At 47.0% G+C, this 17,995-nt stretch overlaps 1 protein-coding gene across 1 annotated transcript in view; it reads right to left on the bottom strand.

The window, feature by feature from the left end:
• Positions 1-8,688, bottom strand: part of TCF7 (transcription factor 7) — a 68,482-nt gene extending 59,794 nt beyond the window's left edge. Inside the window, exons 1-4 of the mRNA XM_058815073.1 lie at positions 8,349-8,688; positions 8,178-8,244; positions 7,683-7,789; positions 2,186-2,197 (exon numbers count right to left, since the gene is read on the bottom strand). Coding sequence (XP_058671056.1) covers positions 2,186-2,197; positions 7,683-7,789; positions 8,178-8,244; positions 8,349-8,546 — 384 coding nt within the window. The 5' untranslated portion in view covers positions 8,547-8,688. The remainder of the gene's footprint in view (positions 1-2,185; positions 2,198-7,682; positions 7,790-8,177; positions 8,245-8,348) is intronic.
• Positions 8,689-17,995: the final 9,307 nt, after the last annotated feature.

The following is a 17,995-nucleotide window of genomic DNA, read 5'->3' as shown; positions in this document are numbered from 1 at the left end:
TCCATGAAGCACTTCACAGAGGGGACGGTGGTGGAAGAGTTCTTCACTGGGAATGGCCATAAGCAGCATGTCCAGAGAAAGGCAACGGAGCAGATGAAGGGCCTGGAGCACAAACCTGATGAGGAACAGCTGAGGGACATGGGGGGGCTCAGCCGGGAGAAAAGGATGCTCAGGGTGAGCTCCTAAAACCACCTGAAAGGAGGGTACAGCCAGGTGTGAGGGGCTTCAGTCTTTCCTCCCAAGTAAGAGGCAACAGGACGAGGCAATGGCCTCAAGTTGCACCAGGGGGACGTTCAGATTGGATGGCAGGGAAAATTTCTTCACTGAAGAAGCTGACAAGCCCTGGCATAGGCTGTTCAGGGAAGTGGTGGAGTCACTGCTCCTGAAGAGATTTAGAAGATGTGTAGATGTGGTACTTGGGGACGTGCTTTAGTGGTAGCCTTGTCAGTGCTGGGTTAAAGACTGGACTCAATGATCTTAGAGGGCTTTTCCAGCACAAATGACTTTATGATCCTAAATTATAAAGACTCAAAGACAAAAACCAGTGACAGAGCAGTGCTAAGTTGCTCTGTAAGGAGGTATAAAGGTAAGAGCTCTTTGTCCAAGATAACCCACCAAGAAGATCCTGCTGTAACCAAGCCTTAGAGGCACATGGTGCTGCAAACCCTTTCTTTATGAAACAGGCAGTGGGTTTGTGAGCCACCAGCATGTGCTGAACTGTCAGTCTTATGGTGAGAACAAGACCTTGGATGATGTTCACAGAGGGTTTGGTCCAGACTTTGCAGGTTCTCTGGACATTCACCCCATGAAACACACGCACTGCCTGGGGCCTGGACAGAGCTGTGCCCTCTCAGACAGATCACTGGACACACCAGCAAACAGAACAGGCACCTGGTCTTTACTGATTCAGCTGGATTAAAACTGGAAACTAGGAAGTGAACAGCTCTGTATCCTGTATCCAACCCTCTGAGTCACCTGTTTGCCTACCAAACCTTTGTTTCATCCGCCAGACACGGAGACTAATGAGCAAGTATCTTGTTGTAGCCTTTTTTAAAAAAGAGAGATTCCAAGTACAGCAATGAAAGAGCCTAGAGGGGGGAGTCACACATCCCTGCTTGGCACCAGCCTGGGATTTGATCAGGCTGAGAAGCTTTCCCTGCTGCAAAGAGTTCAGGAAGCAATTTGTACCTACTCTCCTATTGCTGTGCCCTCCACCCACCACTGGCAAATGATGAGGTAAGAGCATGTGTACATCAGGCTGGCAGAGATGCTGACATAAGCCCTCTCCTGGCTCCTTGAGCAGTGGGGTGGAATGGCAAAGGCATGGGAAACCAAGGGCCCTGAGCTACCTGGAACAGTGGCTGGTATCCCTGCCCACAGCAGGGGCTTGGGATGTGATGATCATTAAGGTCCCTTCCAACTCAAGCCATTTTGTGTTTCTGTGAAATAAGGAGCAAACAGGAAAGGGATGCAGCAGCTGTGGCAAAAGCCTCGGAGGGGTGGGATAAAGAGAAGCTCCCACAGTGGCCATGCCTTCAAAAAACAGTTTTGGCACCTAGTCCCTGTTCAAATCAATGGAACAGACAGAGAAAGACAATCTTTGAGGATTTGTTGAGGAAACTGTGGCTTACACATGTTGCAGGAGATTTTAGTAAGTGAAGAGCAGCACGTGTCTGACTATGGCTCACCCAAACCCCCTCTGCCCAGCACAGCCTCCCTGAGAGAGGAACGACTCTCACAAGTGCTCAGGTCCTTCCTCACCTGCTCTGTGGTGAACTGGCAAGGGGGCTCAAAGGCCAAGCCATAGGAAACAAAGACTAAATTTGGTCTTGATGAATCATGGCCAAAAGGCAGATAAAGAACTGCAGATGTGAAGTTAATGGCACGCTGTAAATGCTTCCTCAGGAGTGTTGATGTTTCTCAGGAGGAGGCTCTGCTCTGCCCATAGCCACCATGCCATGTACACACACACACTCAGTCCACACCAGATTGCCATCTTAGGTGTGCAGCTCACACCAGCCCATATCCCAAAATCCTGCTTCCCTTGCAGATCACGCTGCAGATAGGGAGGGTTCAGCCTGTGATTAAGATCTGGCCCTGTGCAGAAGATCTCTGACAATGGGCAGGGGAGTCACCCCTCGAGCCAGCAAGGGCTGTTTAGTCACAGGAACACACGCCGTGCTACTGGCCTGGGGACCTGGCAGAGCCAATGCTGCATGGATCAGGATCAGCCAGGGTTTCACCCCAGTGCAGGAATTTAATGGTGCCAATGGAGTCATAGCATGAGAGGGACCACAAGCTGTGAGGCAACACACGGGTGAGCACATTGCAGAGCTCCTCCTGCTCCCCCTTCTCTCAATTACAGCTTTGGGTACCAGACCAGCTCTGCACTTTTCATCCCGGACATGCCGTGTGCCACTCAAACCCAAATCACTTTGTTCTTCACAGCTAAAATTTCAAAACCACTAATCATTAACATGGATGAGCTTCGGGAACTCGAGTTGATATTAAGTTTTTGCTTTTCTCCTCAGATTCTCAACCAGTCAAGCCCATAAAATTTCTCACACAGCAATGGTTGGAAGTTTGCAGGAACAGTGCCTTTACCATACATATCTCATAGCAACTCCCTGCCAACAAAGCATCCCATGCCTGGGAAGCCAGTTCCAGGGTAGCCTGTGAAGGAATCCCAGTGGGAGACCAGATATTGTTGAACTGTCTGGATCACGTGCACACTTATTCACATGCACAGATTTACATAAAACTTGCTTTTGTTTCCCTGTGACATTTTGCTTTCTCTTTTTTTCATTCCAAACAATTTAAAAATAAGGTTTATTGGACCACACACATCCAGTGCTGTATCATGTCGCTGCTTCTTAAGCAGAACTCTCTAATTTATTTCAAAGGGAAGTTCTGCTTCAAAATTGAGGGTGTGATATGAACTCAGAAATTAACACAAGAATTTTCCTTGGGGGAAACCAAGACTGAATCAGACATGCAATAAATGACCTCGTAAGCCCTGTGCCTTGGTACATCCACATATCCAAAACTGTGCTTTAACACAAAACATTATTTTCAATATTGTCTTATTTCAAGCTAGGTAGAAGAGCTGAAAGAAGTGGATTTTCTTTGGTCAGGAGGGAACAAATCATTCATCTGTCTGTCTGCCAGGAGGTCCATCAGCAGCACTCCTAAAGGCTGTGTGCCGGGAATGTAACAATTCCTGGGGACAGGGAACCCTCCTGGAGAGGTGTGAGCCCTGCTGCCAGGGAACCTGGCTGGGAGGCTGCTCTCCCAGAGCAGCAGGCACGGCTGGGAACACACAGAGCTCCTGTGGGCTCCCAGCTGCCTCCCTCCCTCCACACACCACATCTGGAGGGGGATGCAGCCGCCCTCTCCCCATGGCACGGAGACGCCGGGGAGCTTTCCCACTGGTTTCAACAAGATCAGAACCCAACACAGGAAAAAGCAACACTAAACTATTGCCCTGACAGTGCAAGTCAGGACAGAGAGGCAGAAGAACAGCTGAGCTGCAGATTTCCTTCCGCCAGCTGCTGTGGGGGCCACAGTGTCCTCCTGCAGGGGATGGAGCAGCCCTGGGGAGGGGATGCAGCAGAAGCAGCCGAGTCCTGAGCCTCAGCTGCTGCTGCTGCTGCTGCTTCAGCTTCTGTCCAGTGAAGAGCAGTCCCAGACTGCAGCTCCATGCTTTTCTGACCTCGTGTTAGGCATTTGGGCCCTGTGGCCCCAGGCCAGCAGTAACTGCACTTTGATCTTGCCCTGCCCAAGGGGACATTTCATACCCTCTGAACAAGCCCAAGGAGCCCAGCGGACCACAGGGACCAGGCTCTGAAAAGCCACATTATTGTGAGCTCTGCTGTCTTATTTGGGGACTTCAGCTGTGCAGAGCTTGGGGAGGTACCCCAACTCTTCTGCTCCCATGTAAGCTCTGGTTTGACAACTTTGTAATTAAGAAAATGAGGTAGTGTCTGTTTTCCAAAGAAAAAGAAGCTCTTGAACTTCTGTTTCTCAGACAGAAAGTCCAGCGCCTCAGCTTAACATGCAGAATATTTTCATCCTGCCTTTACACTCCTCACACACTCACCACACACATCTGAAGTACACAGAAAATGTGAGGAGCTCCCCTGAAATCTCTCCCATCAATAGGAGCAGGGAGACCTCGTGCTCTATATACAGGGCAGCATGGCTCATTCCCCTATTTTATAAACCTATTTACGAAAAGAACTTAAAGGAACTTACAAGAGCTCCTTTTACCATTTAACTACCACACAGTACAAGATATAACAATGTTCAGAAAACCCCCTCAGGTCTAAACTCAATTATATAACTGTAGCAAGAAAAATATTTTAATCTGATCAAAGTGTTAACATGTTTGACCATGTCTGACCTCTAATGTTTGTAACCACCTAAAAGGCTGCTCTTCTTACTAAGGATGTACCTTAATTTGATTTAAAGTCATTTGTACTATTTAAAAAAAGGATATAGTTTTATGATTTTATATTTAATTTAGAAAAAAGGTTCCTCAACTTGTTCATATTCTTTGGAAGTTTCTTGCAGATTTTTAACCCGTAAGTATTATATATTTCACTCAGGGAAAAGCTGGACCTTGCACAAGATGGGATAAAGTGGAGCCTTGAACGACCACACACACAACACCTGAGAGCCAGGTGAGAGATGGCTCTCCTGGAGCCTTGCAGAGGATTTCAGATGCACACACAGGCTGTGCCAAGATGCTCTTAAACACCCTTGACTGCCTGTGCCCTCCCCAGCCTGGCAGCTCCCCGAACAAGGGACCCTGGGCTCAGCCCTCTGCCTGGTCCTCAGCTCCAAAGCACGTTCACCCTGCCCACGCCCCCAGCAACAGCTCCACTGCCAGTCCAGGAAAGCTTTGCCTGCCCAAACCAGCAGCTCTGCAGCTGAATCATCCCACACTGGCATGCGCCACCTTCAGCCCAGGAGGGCCACCCTGCTGCGGGCAGCTCCTGCCAACCCTCTGCTGCTGGCCCTCCAGGGAGCATCAGCCAGGCTGAGGGCAGCTCCCCAGCATCTTCAGAGCATGTCAATAACGTGGCTGGGTGTGTTTTGGTGAAAAGAGGCAATTTTGGCTGGGAGATGTGGGGACCTGAGCAGGATGCTCGGGTGAGCAGCGTAACAGTTAGTGGCTACAAACACCTAGAGGGAAACAAAGCAAAAGTGGTGCTGCTGACAAAATCAGAGAGAAAATAGGAGAGAGGAGAGCAGCACCCCGCCACTGCTGGTAGCAACACACCCAGCCAGGCAGGCGCTGGACCCCGTCCAGAGCCACTCACAGCTCCCCCACAGGGCTCGTGGGGAGCCCACCGAAAAAAATGTGGTTTTACAGAGCGTTGCAGGGCAGAGGTTCAGCCCAGCCTCAGAGCCAGCTGCTCTGTGTATTTCAGGGAGTTAGACTCTGTTTTCAATCAGGTAAATTACTGTTTTCAGTGTAAAGCCCTGACAGTTTGCCAAAGTACTCCTGGTTTAATTTTTTAATTGATTTTTTTTAAGATTCTAAAATTAATCCTACTTGCAAACAACTGTTTCCAGGAAGCCTCATTAACCAAAATACAATCTCCACTATCAAGTGCATGCATGATTGTGATACCTAATCCTATTCACTCACACAACCCTCCTCCCTGACTCGTGCTAAAGTGTTAATTAAACACACTTTTATGGATGGTTAAGTATCCGCAATCTTCGGTCACAGATCTGACCTCCTCGATTATTGGAAGCAGCCACCAGATTATAGCCCACACTTTATATAATGTACACAGCAGCAATAAATCTATATGAGAGCAATCCATAATTTACCATGATAATCTTTGCCCAGTCAATAGAAATGTAAGACAAAATTGCCCAGAGTAATATATTGAAATAGTTATTGTAGTAAGTTGAAAAAAACGCAAGACCAGCCTTCTTCATGAAGAAGAAATCTTCCCCTGTCTGCCAGGTTTTTAACTGAAAACATCAAATCAGCTCTTCATAAACCATGGCAGGATCCAAACTGGCCTAAAGGAAGCTGTGTGAGGCACTGGATGATTTTGATGGCCCTCAAGGGGATGGGATCATGCCTTCTCTGCCACATGTATCTTCTCCCCTTCCAGTTCTGCACAGTTCATTTGCTCCTGTCGGCTGCTCTGACAGCAACCGCTCGGATTTTACTCTGTTATCAAGGGAAAAGGTGATTCCTAAACCACAATCTACTCTATAGCCTAGCTGCTGATAAATAGGCTATTGCACTTTGCTGCCCATCTAGGAAGAGTTTAAGATTAAAAGAAATATCCCACCATAGCAAAAAGATGCTGCACTGATGGAACTCTGGACTTACCCAAATTCTATCTCAGGGAGCAAATTAAGTGTGTTTACATAAGACAAATTTAAAAACATTTAAAGTTTATCAGGAAGAGAACAGCTTAATATTTTGGGGAATGAGGGGGACACCTGGTACCTGGATAAGGTGGGAAGCACCAGAAGAAATGCTTATTTGGGTTACAACAACATAAGCGTGCCCTGCCCTGCAAACACATCTTCTCTTGCTGTAAACTGAAGGAAGACTTAAAAATTTAGGGATAGATCCTTGATGTCTGCAAACTTCAGCAAAGTTCCAGCCAGGAAAAGTGAATCTCCTAGGAAAAGCTGTGTGGGGTCCAGGCAGGCTCATGCAGGGACCTGTCTCCTGCTACCCAGGCCAGGCGTGAGGGTACGGCACCGATTTCCACAAATAATTCTAAGTTTGATACTCCACAATCCATCCATTTTCCATAACACCAGTTTGACATCCTACCCCTCTTGCGAGCAAATGACCAGAATTAAGGACACGTTTACATACTCTTTTAAACTTTATCCCTTTAAAGGTTAAAACCTGAAACTGAAATAAACCAGATTACGTTCTGTCCTCAGTTTCTGACGGCTAATGGGGAGCAATGTCTGAAACAAACGCAGCGTGCTGGCTCCCAGGAGTGACACCAGCACTGACTGTCTGCTGCAATGTCAGGACATTATTTTCTTAAGGTCTGATCGAGAGGGTGGTGGGAAAAGACAGCTTTTGTAAAGAAGACTTTAGTTTAATCATTCAGATGGCAAAACTTAGAAACATGAGAACGTACAGAATTACTAAAGCTGATTTAAACTTTCCTGGAGAAAGATGGGAATAGTCCTCCAGCAGCACAAAGCCTTTTCCTGAAAACCTCTATTGCCATTTTAGAAGCACAAGATCCATTTTCTGGGCCATCATCCACAAAAGAGCCCTAACACACAAGCTCAGCTGCGGGACATATCCCTGAACACAACCACAAAGACCAGGAGCTGCTCCCTCCAAAGCCCACGACCCAGAAAAAGGAACGTACACTCTTCCATGAGATATTAGGAGTTGACTGCTGGAAGAGTAAAGCCAAACCTAGAGGATGAGCAGACTGGAAAAGCAGCTCCTCCAGCAAACTCAGAGCGAAGCAGGCGCTTCCTGCCGAGCATCTCTCCCCATTCCCACTGCTTTTCCTTTTGGCTTGGACAGAACAGTGTCCAGCTATTTCAGAAACTGGGCTCCAATTTGTCAGGCAAAAAGCATGTGTAGGTGCCCGCACAATACCTGCAACATACTTCAGCAGTGAAAGAGGCCACAAGACTCCTCCATACGGAGAGGAGGAACTCACCAGAGGTGACATAGATCCATTGGGCAGATACGGATCTGAGAGCATCAGGAAAGGGTAACCAGAATAGGCAGATCCTTTATACATCCCTGGGTCCTGATGTTTCATACCTGCTGAAATCAATGTTCCCTGTTAAAATTTGTCTTATGACAGGTGACTCCTCCACCTGTCAGGGGTCCCCAAAGAGGTCACAGCATGTTGTGGGCATCTTTTTGTCCCATACTCCTGAGAGAAGGTGATGGGGAGTGCCAGGGTCCCCCATGGGTGCAGACTCTCACAGTGGGGACACTGGGGAGCCTCGGTGCTGTCAGGAGTAGCTTTCCCGCTGGGGGCTGTGCTGACCAGGCTAGCATCCCTGACTCCCAGGGGTGTCAGGGCGATGGGCTGGGGAACCGGGGGACCACGCACCAGACAAGGCGCACTGGGGAAAACCAGCAGGAACCGGGAATGGGGAGAGGGGGACACACAGAGAAACACGCGGAGGTTGCCGTGACTAACCATCATCCATGTGGTCCGGGAGCTTCTCCTGGTACACCCTCTGCGGATCCTGCACTCGCCGGAGGGCCTGCACGGGGAGGAGAGAGAGGGGCAGCGCGGGGGCGTGGGGCGGGGGCCGCGCGGGGCGGGGGGCGCGGGGCCGCCGTGCGGGGCCGCTCCGGCCCGGCTCACCTCGGCATCGGCGGCGGCCGCGGCCGGGCTGCCGCTGCCCTCCGACTCGTTCACCAGCGAGGACTTGAGGTCGGCCAGGTCGCGCTCGGTGAAGGCGTTCTCGGGGATCTTCTCCTCCTGCTCGCCCTCGTCCTTGAAGGCCAGCATCTCGTCCGTGGCGCCCAGGTCGTCCCCGCCGCCGCTGCCCAGCTGCGGCATTTTCCTCCCGCCGCTCCCTCCCCGCCGCGCAGCAACTTTCCCGGCGAGTATTGTTCTCCCGGATCAAGCCCTTCGCAATTAGTATTTTTTTTTCTCTCCCTCAATTATTTTTTTTTCCTCCTCTTAAAAAAAAAAATTAAAAATAAAAACTAGCTCCCTCTTCAATTTTTCTCTTTAAAGCTTTCTCCTCCTTTCCCTTAACTTTTAAACTTTTTTCCTCCTTTAATTTTGTTCCCCCTTTCCAAATTCCTTTTAAATCTCTCCTGAAAAAAACAAAACAAAACAAAACAAAACAAAACAAAACTACAATTGCTTTTCCCTCGTCACTCTGTTCTTTCCTCCCCCCCGTTCCCTCCCCGCTCGGGCGGCCCGCGGGGGGCTCGGCAGGCTGCGGGCGGGCAGGCGTCGCGGGATGCCGGGCTCCACGGGCCCCCCCGAGCCGCCGCCGCCCCCCCGCCCTCCGAGCCCCGGCAAGTTTGGCTGGAGCAGCGGGCGCCGGCGGCTGGCGGAGCACGGAGCGCCCGGTCCGACTGCGAGCGCGGCGGCGCGGCGGGCGAGCGCTGCGACATCAAAGCGGCCGCCGGGTGATTGGCAGCGCCGGGGCGGGGCCGGGGGCGGGCGCACGCAGGGACACACGGACACACGGACGCGCAGACACACAGCGAGAGGCGCGCACACGCGGGCGGGCACACGGGGACACACGCGGGCGCGCTCGCTGGCACACACGCTGCCGCGCCAAGTCGCTGCGTTAAAGGCGCGGCCAGCCCGACACGGCGCTGCGGCGGGGTGATCCCCATCCCGGCCCAGGGGGGCTGTGCGGGTGCGGGGTGGGCAGCACCGGGGGCTTGGTGCAGCCCCGGGTGTGTGTGTGCGCACGTCTGTGACACACACGCACCTCTGCCCGCACATCTGCACACGCGCCTGTGCCTGCCTGTGTGCACACACGGACGTGCCTGCACGCACACCTGAGCACACACGCGCACGGCCCGTGCACATCTGTGCCCATCCACATCCGGCCCGTGCACATCTGTGCCCATCCACATCCCTGCACACGCACATCTGCGCACTCACCGTGGCACAAGCTCTGCTGCAGCCACTCCTGCGTGCCCACGGCTGAACATGCACCTGCACCAGTCAGTGCTGCCTCACACACGGCTGCAGGCAAACACCTCACACACGTCCACATTTATGTGTGTGCACACATCAGCACGTGTCGGGGTCTGCACGGCCCACACAGGTCCCTACAGGGGTATGTGTACAGCCTCACACACACCTGTGCACACACACAGCACACACAGCTGCACATCTGGCACACACGAGCACTCACACAGCAGCACACGGCAGAGGGATCCACACACAGCACAAAAGAACATGTAACATGAAAAACAACATGTAACTGCACAAATCAGCACACACACAGCTGCACATCTGGCACTCACAGGCATCTGTACACACACAGCTGCACACACAAACACATCTGCATGCTCACATGCACCTATGAATCTACAAGCACTGATCAGCAGCACATGATAAACGCAGAGGACAGAAGGCCAGACATGGTACTGCTGACACATCAGTGCACGTGTGTGCACACAGCTCACATGAGAACACATCAACATGTGTGTGCACACACTGAGACATCAGGACATGTATGTTTGCAGAGGCACATGCATGAACAGGCACACGTACCCAGCAGGACATCAGGATGTGTATGTGTGCACAGACATGCATGAACAGACACACGTGTACACAGCAGGGCATCAGGACATGTATGTGTGTACACAGACACACCTCAGCATGTGTAAGTGTGCACTGAAACTTGTTGGGATGTGTGTACAAACACACACTGCAACACCAGCACTCGTGTATGTGCACAGACAGATGTGAACACACACACACAGACACATGAGGGCATGGATACCTGAGCTCAGGCACACACAGCACATGTGTGTACACACACACACACACAGACACACACAGACACACACAGACACACACAGACACACACACACAGACACAGACACACATCAGGGCACGGATACCTGAGCACAGTTACACTCAGCACATGTGTGTACCCACACACACACACACACACACACACAGACACATACAGACACACAGACACACACACAGACACAGACACATCAGACACGGATATCTGAGCTCAGGCACACACAGCACACGTGTGTGCACACACTGACACACACACACACATCAGGGCACGGATACCTGAGCTCAGGCACACGCAGCACACGTGTGTACTTACACTGACGCACACACACAAACACACACACAGACACACACACAGACACAGACACACACACAGACACACTGCCCATTGCCAGCCGTGTGCTGACACACCCATGCCACACGCGTGTGTCCCTGGCCACCCTCCGTGCACACCCAGCACGGGCGGCGCTGCCGCCACAGCGCCCTCGGCCCCTTCGCGGCACAGACGTGACGTGGGGTGGCAGAAAATTATTAGTTTTCCTGCCTGGCCCCGAGGGTCAGGAAACAAGAAATTACCATCTTCGCAGCCCATTTCGAAGGCACTAGACACTTGTGTGTCGGCGTCGGAGGGATTTTTAAGCAGTTCCCATGGAAAAGGAAACTCCCCATCTCTTCTGATCACACACGACAGGTCCTGTGCATGTCTCCAGTAGCTTAAAACAACACACCGATATTTATTTTCCTTAATTAAGATTGCACAAGATAGCCCTGGGTCCTGGAGACTTTGCTACAGACTGTAATGACGCCATGTAAATTGTTTTTTATGACCCAATATACAACATATTGTCACATTCAGCCCTTGAATAGGAAGCTAAAAATCTTGGTCGCTATTTCTCTTGTTAATTAGGGTATTATTACTTGGGATATAATCTTATTATTTTTTGGGGAGGAGAAGAACTAGTTGGAGCCACTTTGAAAAGTACTTGAATATATTTAAATGGAGAAAAATCTGTCTTTTTGCTAATTGCGGATTTTGCATGACATAGAATTATTGTTCTGATTTTGGGGCACAGTTGATGCCTGGCTGAAGAAGATGGGAAGGATGCTGTTTGCTTTTTTCCTGCTTAGTTTTCTCCTCCAAATGAATAAACTGCCCCATAGGAAACTCCGTTGGCAAATTTCCATTCTTTTAAACATCCCAAAAATAAAACAAGATGCAGCCACTTTGAGGAATAATCATTTGAATGAAATATTTGCTACTTTAAGATTTTTTTTCCTTCTTCTTTCAGATGATCCTCTTGTTTTGCATGTGAAAAAAATCGTCTGAGATTTACAGCCCTCCCAAATGGAGATAAAGCCTTGGCAATGAGTTGGAAACCTGTTGTAATCTGTGATCCAGGAAACAAAGAGCCTCATTAATGCAGAGACTTTGGTGAGCCTTTGATGTTAGCTAGCATAGCATTCACTCTCAGTTCCATTTGCATTTAAACATTCATAAAAACATCATCTCTGCTTCCTTTGCCTTAAGCAATTTAGGAGTAAAGTATAGCTTCTATTTAAAGAAACCCACTGTGGTGAGGCTTAGAATACAAATATCACATAATCTTCAAGCAGAGCAAATATTTTATCCTACATTTCTGGTGGGCACATTTAATAATATTATATGTAAGACCCAAAATAAAACATCCATCTTATTTTCATTAACCTTACACCACATACTCAAGTCAAAAGAGAAAACGGGCCCTGTTAATTCTAAATATACTACATACCAATTTGTGGAAGGAAGAGAATCCACAGGATTTTACATTATTGACAAGAGCTGAATTTTTGAAAACTGCATGCCTACAGCAAGGTGCCTAAATCTGTATTTAGGCACACAGCACTGAAAACTGTGAACAAGTTCAGGTTTATATATATATATTTCTGGACTGCAGAATCTACGTCTTGGTTTGAAACGGAATAGAAAAAAAGATTATTTTAAATTTTTGTTTTTAACAGAATCAGAGAAGTAAAATACAACAACCCCAAAACAACAACAACAACCAAACAAACAAAAAACACCCAAAAAACCAAAAACCCAAAAAACCCCAACAACCAAACAAATGAAAAAAACAACCCAAAAAAGCCCAACCAACCTTCCCCCCTCCCCAAAAAAACCAAACAAAAAACCAAACAAAAAACTTTAACACATGAAAATTTTCTTCCAAGAGAAGGCAGTGTTGCTCCCAGATGGCATCTTGAGGGAATGGCAATATGTGGGGAATTTGGAGAATCATTAGAAAGCAAAAGCCTGTCCATCTTATCTTCGTAAGTATTATTCCCCAGCACACCTAGGGGAAGTGGAACAGCACAAAAAATACTGTAATTGGCTTGTCTTGCTATTTGAAAATATTCAGCTGGGGTTGTCCACGTTTGCTGTACCCTTAAAAATAACCAAGCAATGGAAATTGATCCCGTGGCACATTGGGAGTTCTTGATATTCCCCCTCTTACGAGCAAATACAAGAAAATCTTTAGGTTTGGTGCTGTGAGTCAGTGCAGCCTGCTAATTTTGAAGCATTATAAGCAAGTTTCCTATATGATGAATATCCAAAATTAAAAACTGAAATGGAAAACACTTAAAACCAACTTTACCTTGGATAAAATATTTCTGGAGCTGGATCAAAGGAAAACAAAAAGCCTGGCTTACTTGTCAGATCATATCTGCACTGAACTTCAAGGTTTGATTTGTATTATTTACATGGAAAAAGTCCCAAGAAACCAATTTGGCACTAAATATCTTCATTACGTTTTTTCGCTTGTATGGGTGATTAAATCAATCTAGGGTTCCTGTTTTAATTTTTTTTGAAAGGTGCAGCCATCTGTGAATTGAAGAACTTCTCTGATGTCATCTTTGTGCTAGAGACATGCTTTCCCCCCTCCTTTTTAATTTTTTTTTTTAATAAGGAAACTTTTAAAGGAGCATGTTTTCTTTACTATTAGAATTTCTAGCTGTCCTTCCAGTAACTATTTAGAATTAAGGGTATGTAGTAACTTTTTAGAACATTTTAACTGTAACACCTGCAGGTAACAGTAAACCAGATTAAAATATAACCAAGTCTGTCTCTTGGTCTGCCTGTTCCTCATCTTGCATTTATCAACAGGTTCCCTGAATGCTGTGTGTGAAACTCAGCACATGTATTTTGTATTTTGTACCATGTATTTTGTACCATGCTTTGCACAGCAGTGCTGTGTGGTTTTACACCTTGGAGTAAGTGAAGCCTCTCCTTTAAAGTCAATGTAAATGTTGCCTCTGACTTCTCCTAGTCCAGGGTTCCACCTTCTGTGCTTTAAAAGGGCCATCCTTGGATTTATTTTATTTAGGGGATATTTTCTCTAATTTTTTTTTTGTTGTTGTTCATTTGAATTGATCAGTTTGCAGTAGCTCCCACTTTACTGTTGGGACACATTTTATCCTCACACACAAGTTCATTTAATGAGGGTGAGGAACACATCTACCCCTGTCAGGTTAAACATCCTACATCAGCTTTCCTATTTCATTCTATTTGCAGCAAACATATTTCCCTGATATGCATATACAAATCCAAATATGCTTTAATTAAACCCAGATTTATTTCAGCTTTTTTTTTTTTTTTTTTTTTCCCTTTTTTATAGTCTATTAATCAGTTCTCCACTAGCAGATGAACCTTCTAAATATTTACCATCCTTTTGGAGAAAAACATGAGCACAACCATCCCACAAGGATGGCTTGACTGATAGATTGGCAGCGCCAACGTTTCAGATGAGACGGATGAAAACTTGTGTGCGGGATTCCAGCTGGGAGCAGGAGCTCCTGGAGGACAGGCTGCTACCAGCTGAACTAATCCTGGCAAGTGACCAGCCTAAATCAGGCCACTGAAAGCTCTGTTTTGCCCAAAGGGGTTTACACTGGTGTAATTACCTCAGCAGAGTCATAGCAGGAACATTTCCTTAGTCTAGACAAGCTCTAATACATGAAATAGATCTATCGTTTGCAGCTGAAACATCCCAACCCAGCTGGGGCAGGGACAGGGCTCTGCTCTCCTCTCCTTGGCTGCTCTGTGCCCAGGTACAGCAGGATTTGGGCTGCAGCATCCTCCAGGTTGGTTGGTCTGTGACAGAAAAAAGGGTCATGCCGTGGCTCAGCCATTTCCTGACTGGATTCACTCTTAATCTTGAGGGATTTTAAGTGTTTATTTGACTTCGTGCATTGATCTAAATGTACTTAAAGGATTCCCTGACAGACGTTTGCTTTTAAACTACCAACAGAAAATTGACTCCCTGACACTGCAATATTTAGGTTGCTTTTGAATATCTACAAGCTTTTCTGGAAATGCTTCTAGCTGCTAGGACTGAAGACTCCATTTTTCCCCTTTGGGATCAAGCAGCAAAGGTAGTGCAGACTCTGACTGGGGCCAGCATCCTGCTTTCTCCAGGAACAGAGGATAATCTCTCAAAAACTTCATCAGATGTCAAAAGCCATAGTGTGAAATCCATTTTGGAGCCTGTGATCATTGGATCACTCCCTGTGTGTATGGCACAACATGGCACAAGTCACCATCAACTTTACCAATTTTTGGTTTTTTACCCCCTGTTCTGATTTTGTCAGGTTATAAGACCATCTCTTCAGGCAATTTTCACTTAACAAGTCTTTTCTTTGCTCCTGATACCCATAACACTTCAGATTATTAAAGGATTTTAAAAGACTAATCTATTTTTCACTCAGTGTGTTTTGTTCACCTCTTGCTGTTGGAACTGGACCAAGCAACTGGCATTGCATTTAATATTTCTTGTTACTCTCACTGTCAGGTTCTCAGGCACTTGCCCAATGCTGAAAGATCTGAGTTTCAAACAGGAAGGAACATGTTTATTTGTTTACAAAAACACTTTTCCAGGGCTGCATCCTGTGGTCACACATTCATCCAAGGAGTCCCTGCTCCAATGACTCATGCCTCTAAATTAAAAGGATCCATGAAGACGGATTTGCAGAATCATACTCATTTCTTCCACAACAATTTTTACGTAAACTATAGGGAAAAGTATGTTAATTTTTCGGGTCCATAAAATTTGATTTTTTTACCAAACCAAGGTACAGGGCTGCTTTTTTCTCTGAAAGTGTTCTTTACATTTTAAGCAAACCTTACAACCCATTGGAAGTAGCCTCTTCCTGTGCATTTGCTACAATTCACATAAAGTACACTTTGTCCTGGGATTCCTGTTTGAACACTGGCTGGGACAAAGTACAGGGGAAATCCAAATATTGTCCTTTTAGCTCAGGCTCTGCTCAGACATGCTGTCCAGGCTGCAGCTGAGCCTGGTAAAGAGGTGGAGATCCAGAACCATCTTCCAACTGCTCCTTCCCTTGTGGATCTCCCACCAAAGGTGTTCCATCATACATGGCAGCATAATTTCCCACAGAGGCTCTCCCCAGCATGCTTTTGTCTAAATGAGCTCATTTCTAAAGGAAAACTCCGGACTTAAAAGAGTCAGTGGAGGGAAGTGGTGGAGCCACCATTCCTGGCACCTCCTGTTCAAAAACTAAGTTAATGTGACACTTTGGAATATGATTTAGTGTGCATGGCAGCATTCAGCTGAAAGTTGTTCTCGATGATCTTGGAAGTATTTTCCAACATTAATGATTCTGTGATTCTGTAATTAATTTTGAAATTTTAGGAATTATTTGGTAAAATCTAGGTTAGGTAGATCAGAAAGTGACAATAGGGCTGGATGGCAACAGTGCACTGCTGAGGTGAGTGGCAGACAGTGAAACTGGTTTTAGTTTTATTTGGTGACCTGGTTTAGTTGTGGTGACCTGGGACATCTGAATGGAAAACTCTCTCTCTGGATGCTTGAGAGGGCAGTAAAAGGAACAAGACCCAAACCAGAGGCTGCTTCAGCAAGAGGTCCCTGCAGGGGCTGGTGCTCCTGAGGAAGAGGGGAAAGGTTTGGCTGCAGCTCTCTCTGTGACCCCACATTAGCACATCAAACCTCTGCAGAGCAGGGCTGGAGGCTCTGGCAGCTCCTGCCTTGCACCCATTTGAGTCCCAGGCAGGAAACCCTCCCTGAGCCTCTGCAGCCTGACCCACTCCTCCCAGAGCCAGAGCCCTGCAGAAAGAAAGGGGGAGTGAAATGGAAGCAGCTGCTAGGAAGTGAGAATAAAGGGAAATTGTCAGGATAATGGTGGTGGGACAGAGTGGCCAGATCAGAAACTGAAGGAAAATTATTCCAAAGTCTGAAATTGACCCATATGAAGTGGGGTGTATTGGTCACTTCTGATACATCCAGCATCACTCCAGACCCACACCAAAAGATGAGGTTTTTCTGCCCTATTTTTTTTTAATGATTGTTAGTGATTGTTTGTGACAAAAAATAAAATTATTGAAGAGATGAAGGGTCAAATGAAGCAGGAAAAAGAAGAGGGGATTAGGGGAATGCTGAATTTATAAATGTTCGCACCAAAATTATTGAAAGAAAAAGTAGGAAAGAACAGAATCCTTTATTTTAAAATCTGAAATCATCAAGGCAGAGCTTTCTGTTACTGTATGCAGAACACTTCATTTCGGACTTGGAATATATTTTTATTTATTTTGCAGAGATCATTTCTTTCAGATCTTTCCTGATGACTTTCTCAAGGCACACTGACTGTGAACCAGGGTGAGCTTGTCATCATTGTGCTTTTCTGTACTTCAGACTGAAAAATGAAAGGAAGGTGAGGACATGGGAAAGCAGAAGAGAGGATTATATTCCTGTATCACTTATGACACCCCCTCTATCCTTGATATTTCCCTCCTGCCAACAGGTTTGTCACTTCCCCCAGCTCCAATGGATGTGGAGGAGCTTGAGCAAAGCACAGCAGGGCTGCTCCTACCAACTTGTGAGCGCTTCCAAAGTGGCTATAAAGAAACCAGATTAAAGCAGCATTAAAAGCTGTGCTACAAATCCTACCATATTAAACAATACAATTCTAATAGCTGTTTTGGGCTAACTGAACAGAAGGGGTACCTTGGAGTTGAACTGCATGTTTCAACAGTATGTTGTTCTGAAAAGTGTTGTATATGTGCCGACATCCGCTGCTGGCATGTGTACAGACTGGAGCTTGCCAGCTCCTCCTAATCTGGAAAGAGGAGACATGCAGTGTTAAATACATGTGTCATCACCAGCCATTCCCTCCCTCCCCCCAAATTTTATCATTTGGTTGTGCAACACATTTGAACCAAGTCAGCCCATTTAGTTTAGATGAACTCAGGCCAAGTAACTGTACTGGAGCTGATTTCAGAGGCTTGAGAGGAACTGCTGGTGTAGCTCTTCCATGAGTAAATGCAAACACTGTGTGTTATGCTCCTTATTCTACTCCTTAGACAAAGGCCTTTTGGTAGGGCTGCTGTTGGAAGGAGGGAGAGCCCCTGAGAAAACAAACTGCAGCTCGTTGCATCAGATGGCTTTTGACTCCCATCTTGTTAAACCTTACAGGCAAAACAGGGT

This window comes from Ammospiza caudacuta, chromosome 16 (genome assembly GCF_027887145.1).
Source record: "Ammospiza caudacuta isolate bAmmCau1 chromosome 16, bAmmCau1.pri, whole genome shotgun sequence".
Lineage (NCBI taxonomy): Eukaryota > Metazoa > Chordata > Aves > Passeriformes > Passerellidae > Ammospiza > Ammospiza caudacuta.
The sequence above is the reverse complement of the archived record's forward strand: the minus strand, read 5'-3'. Positions and strand labels throughout refer to the sequence as shown.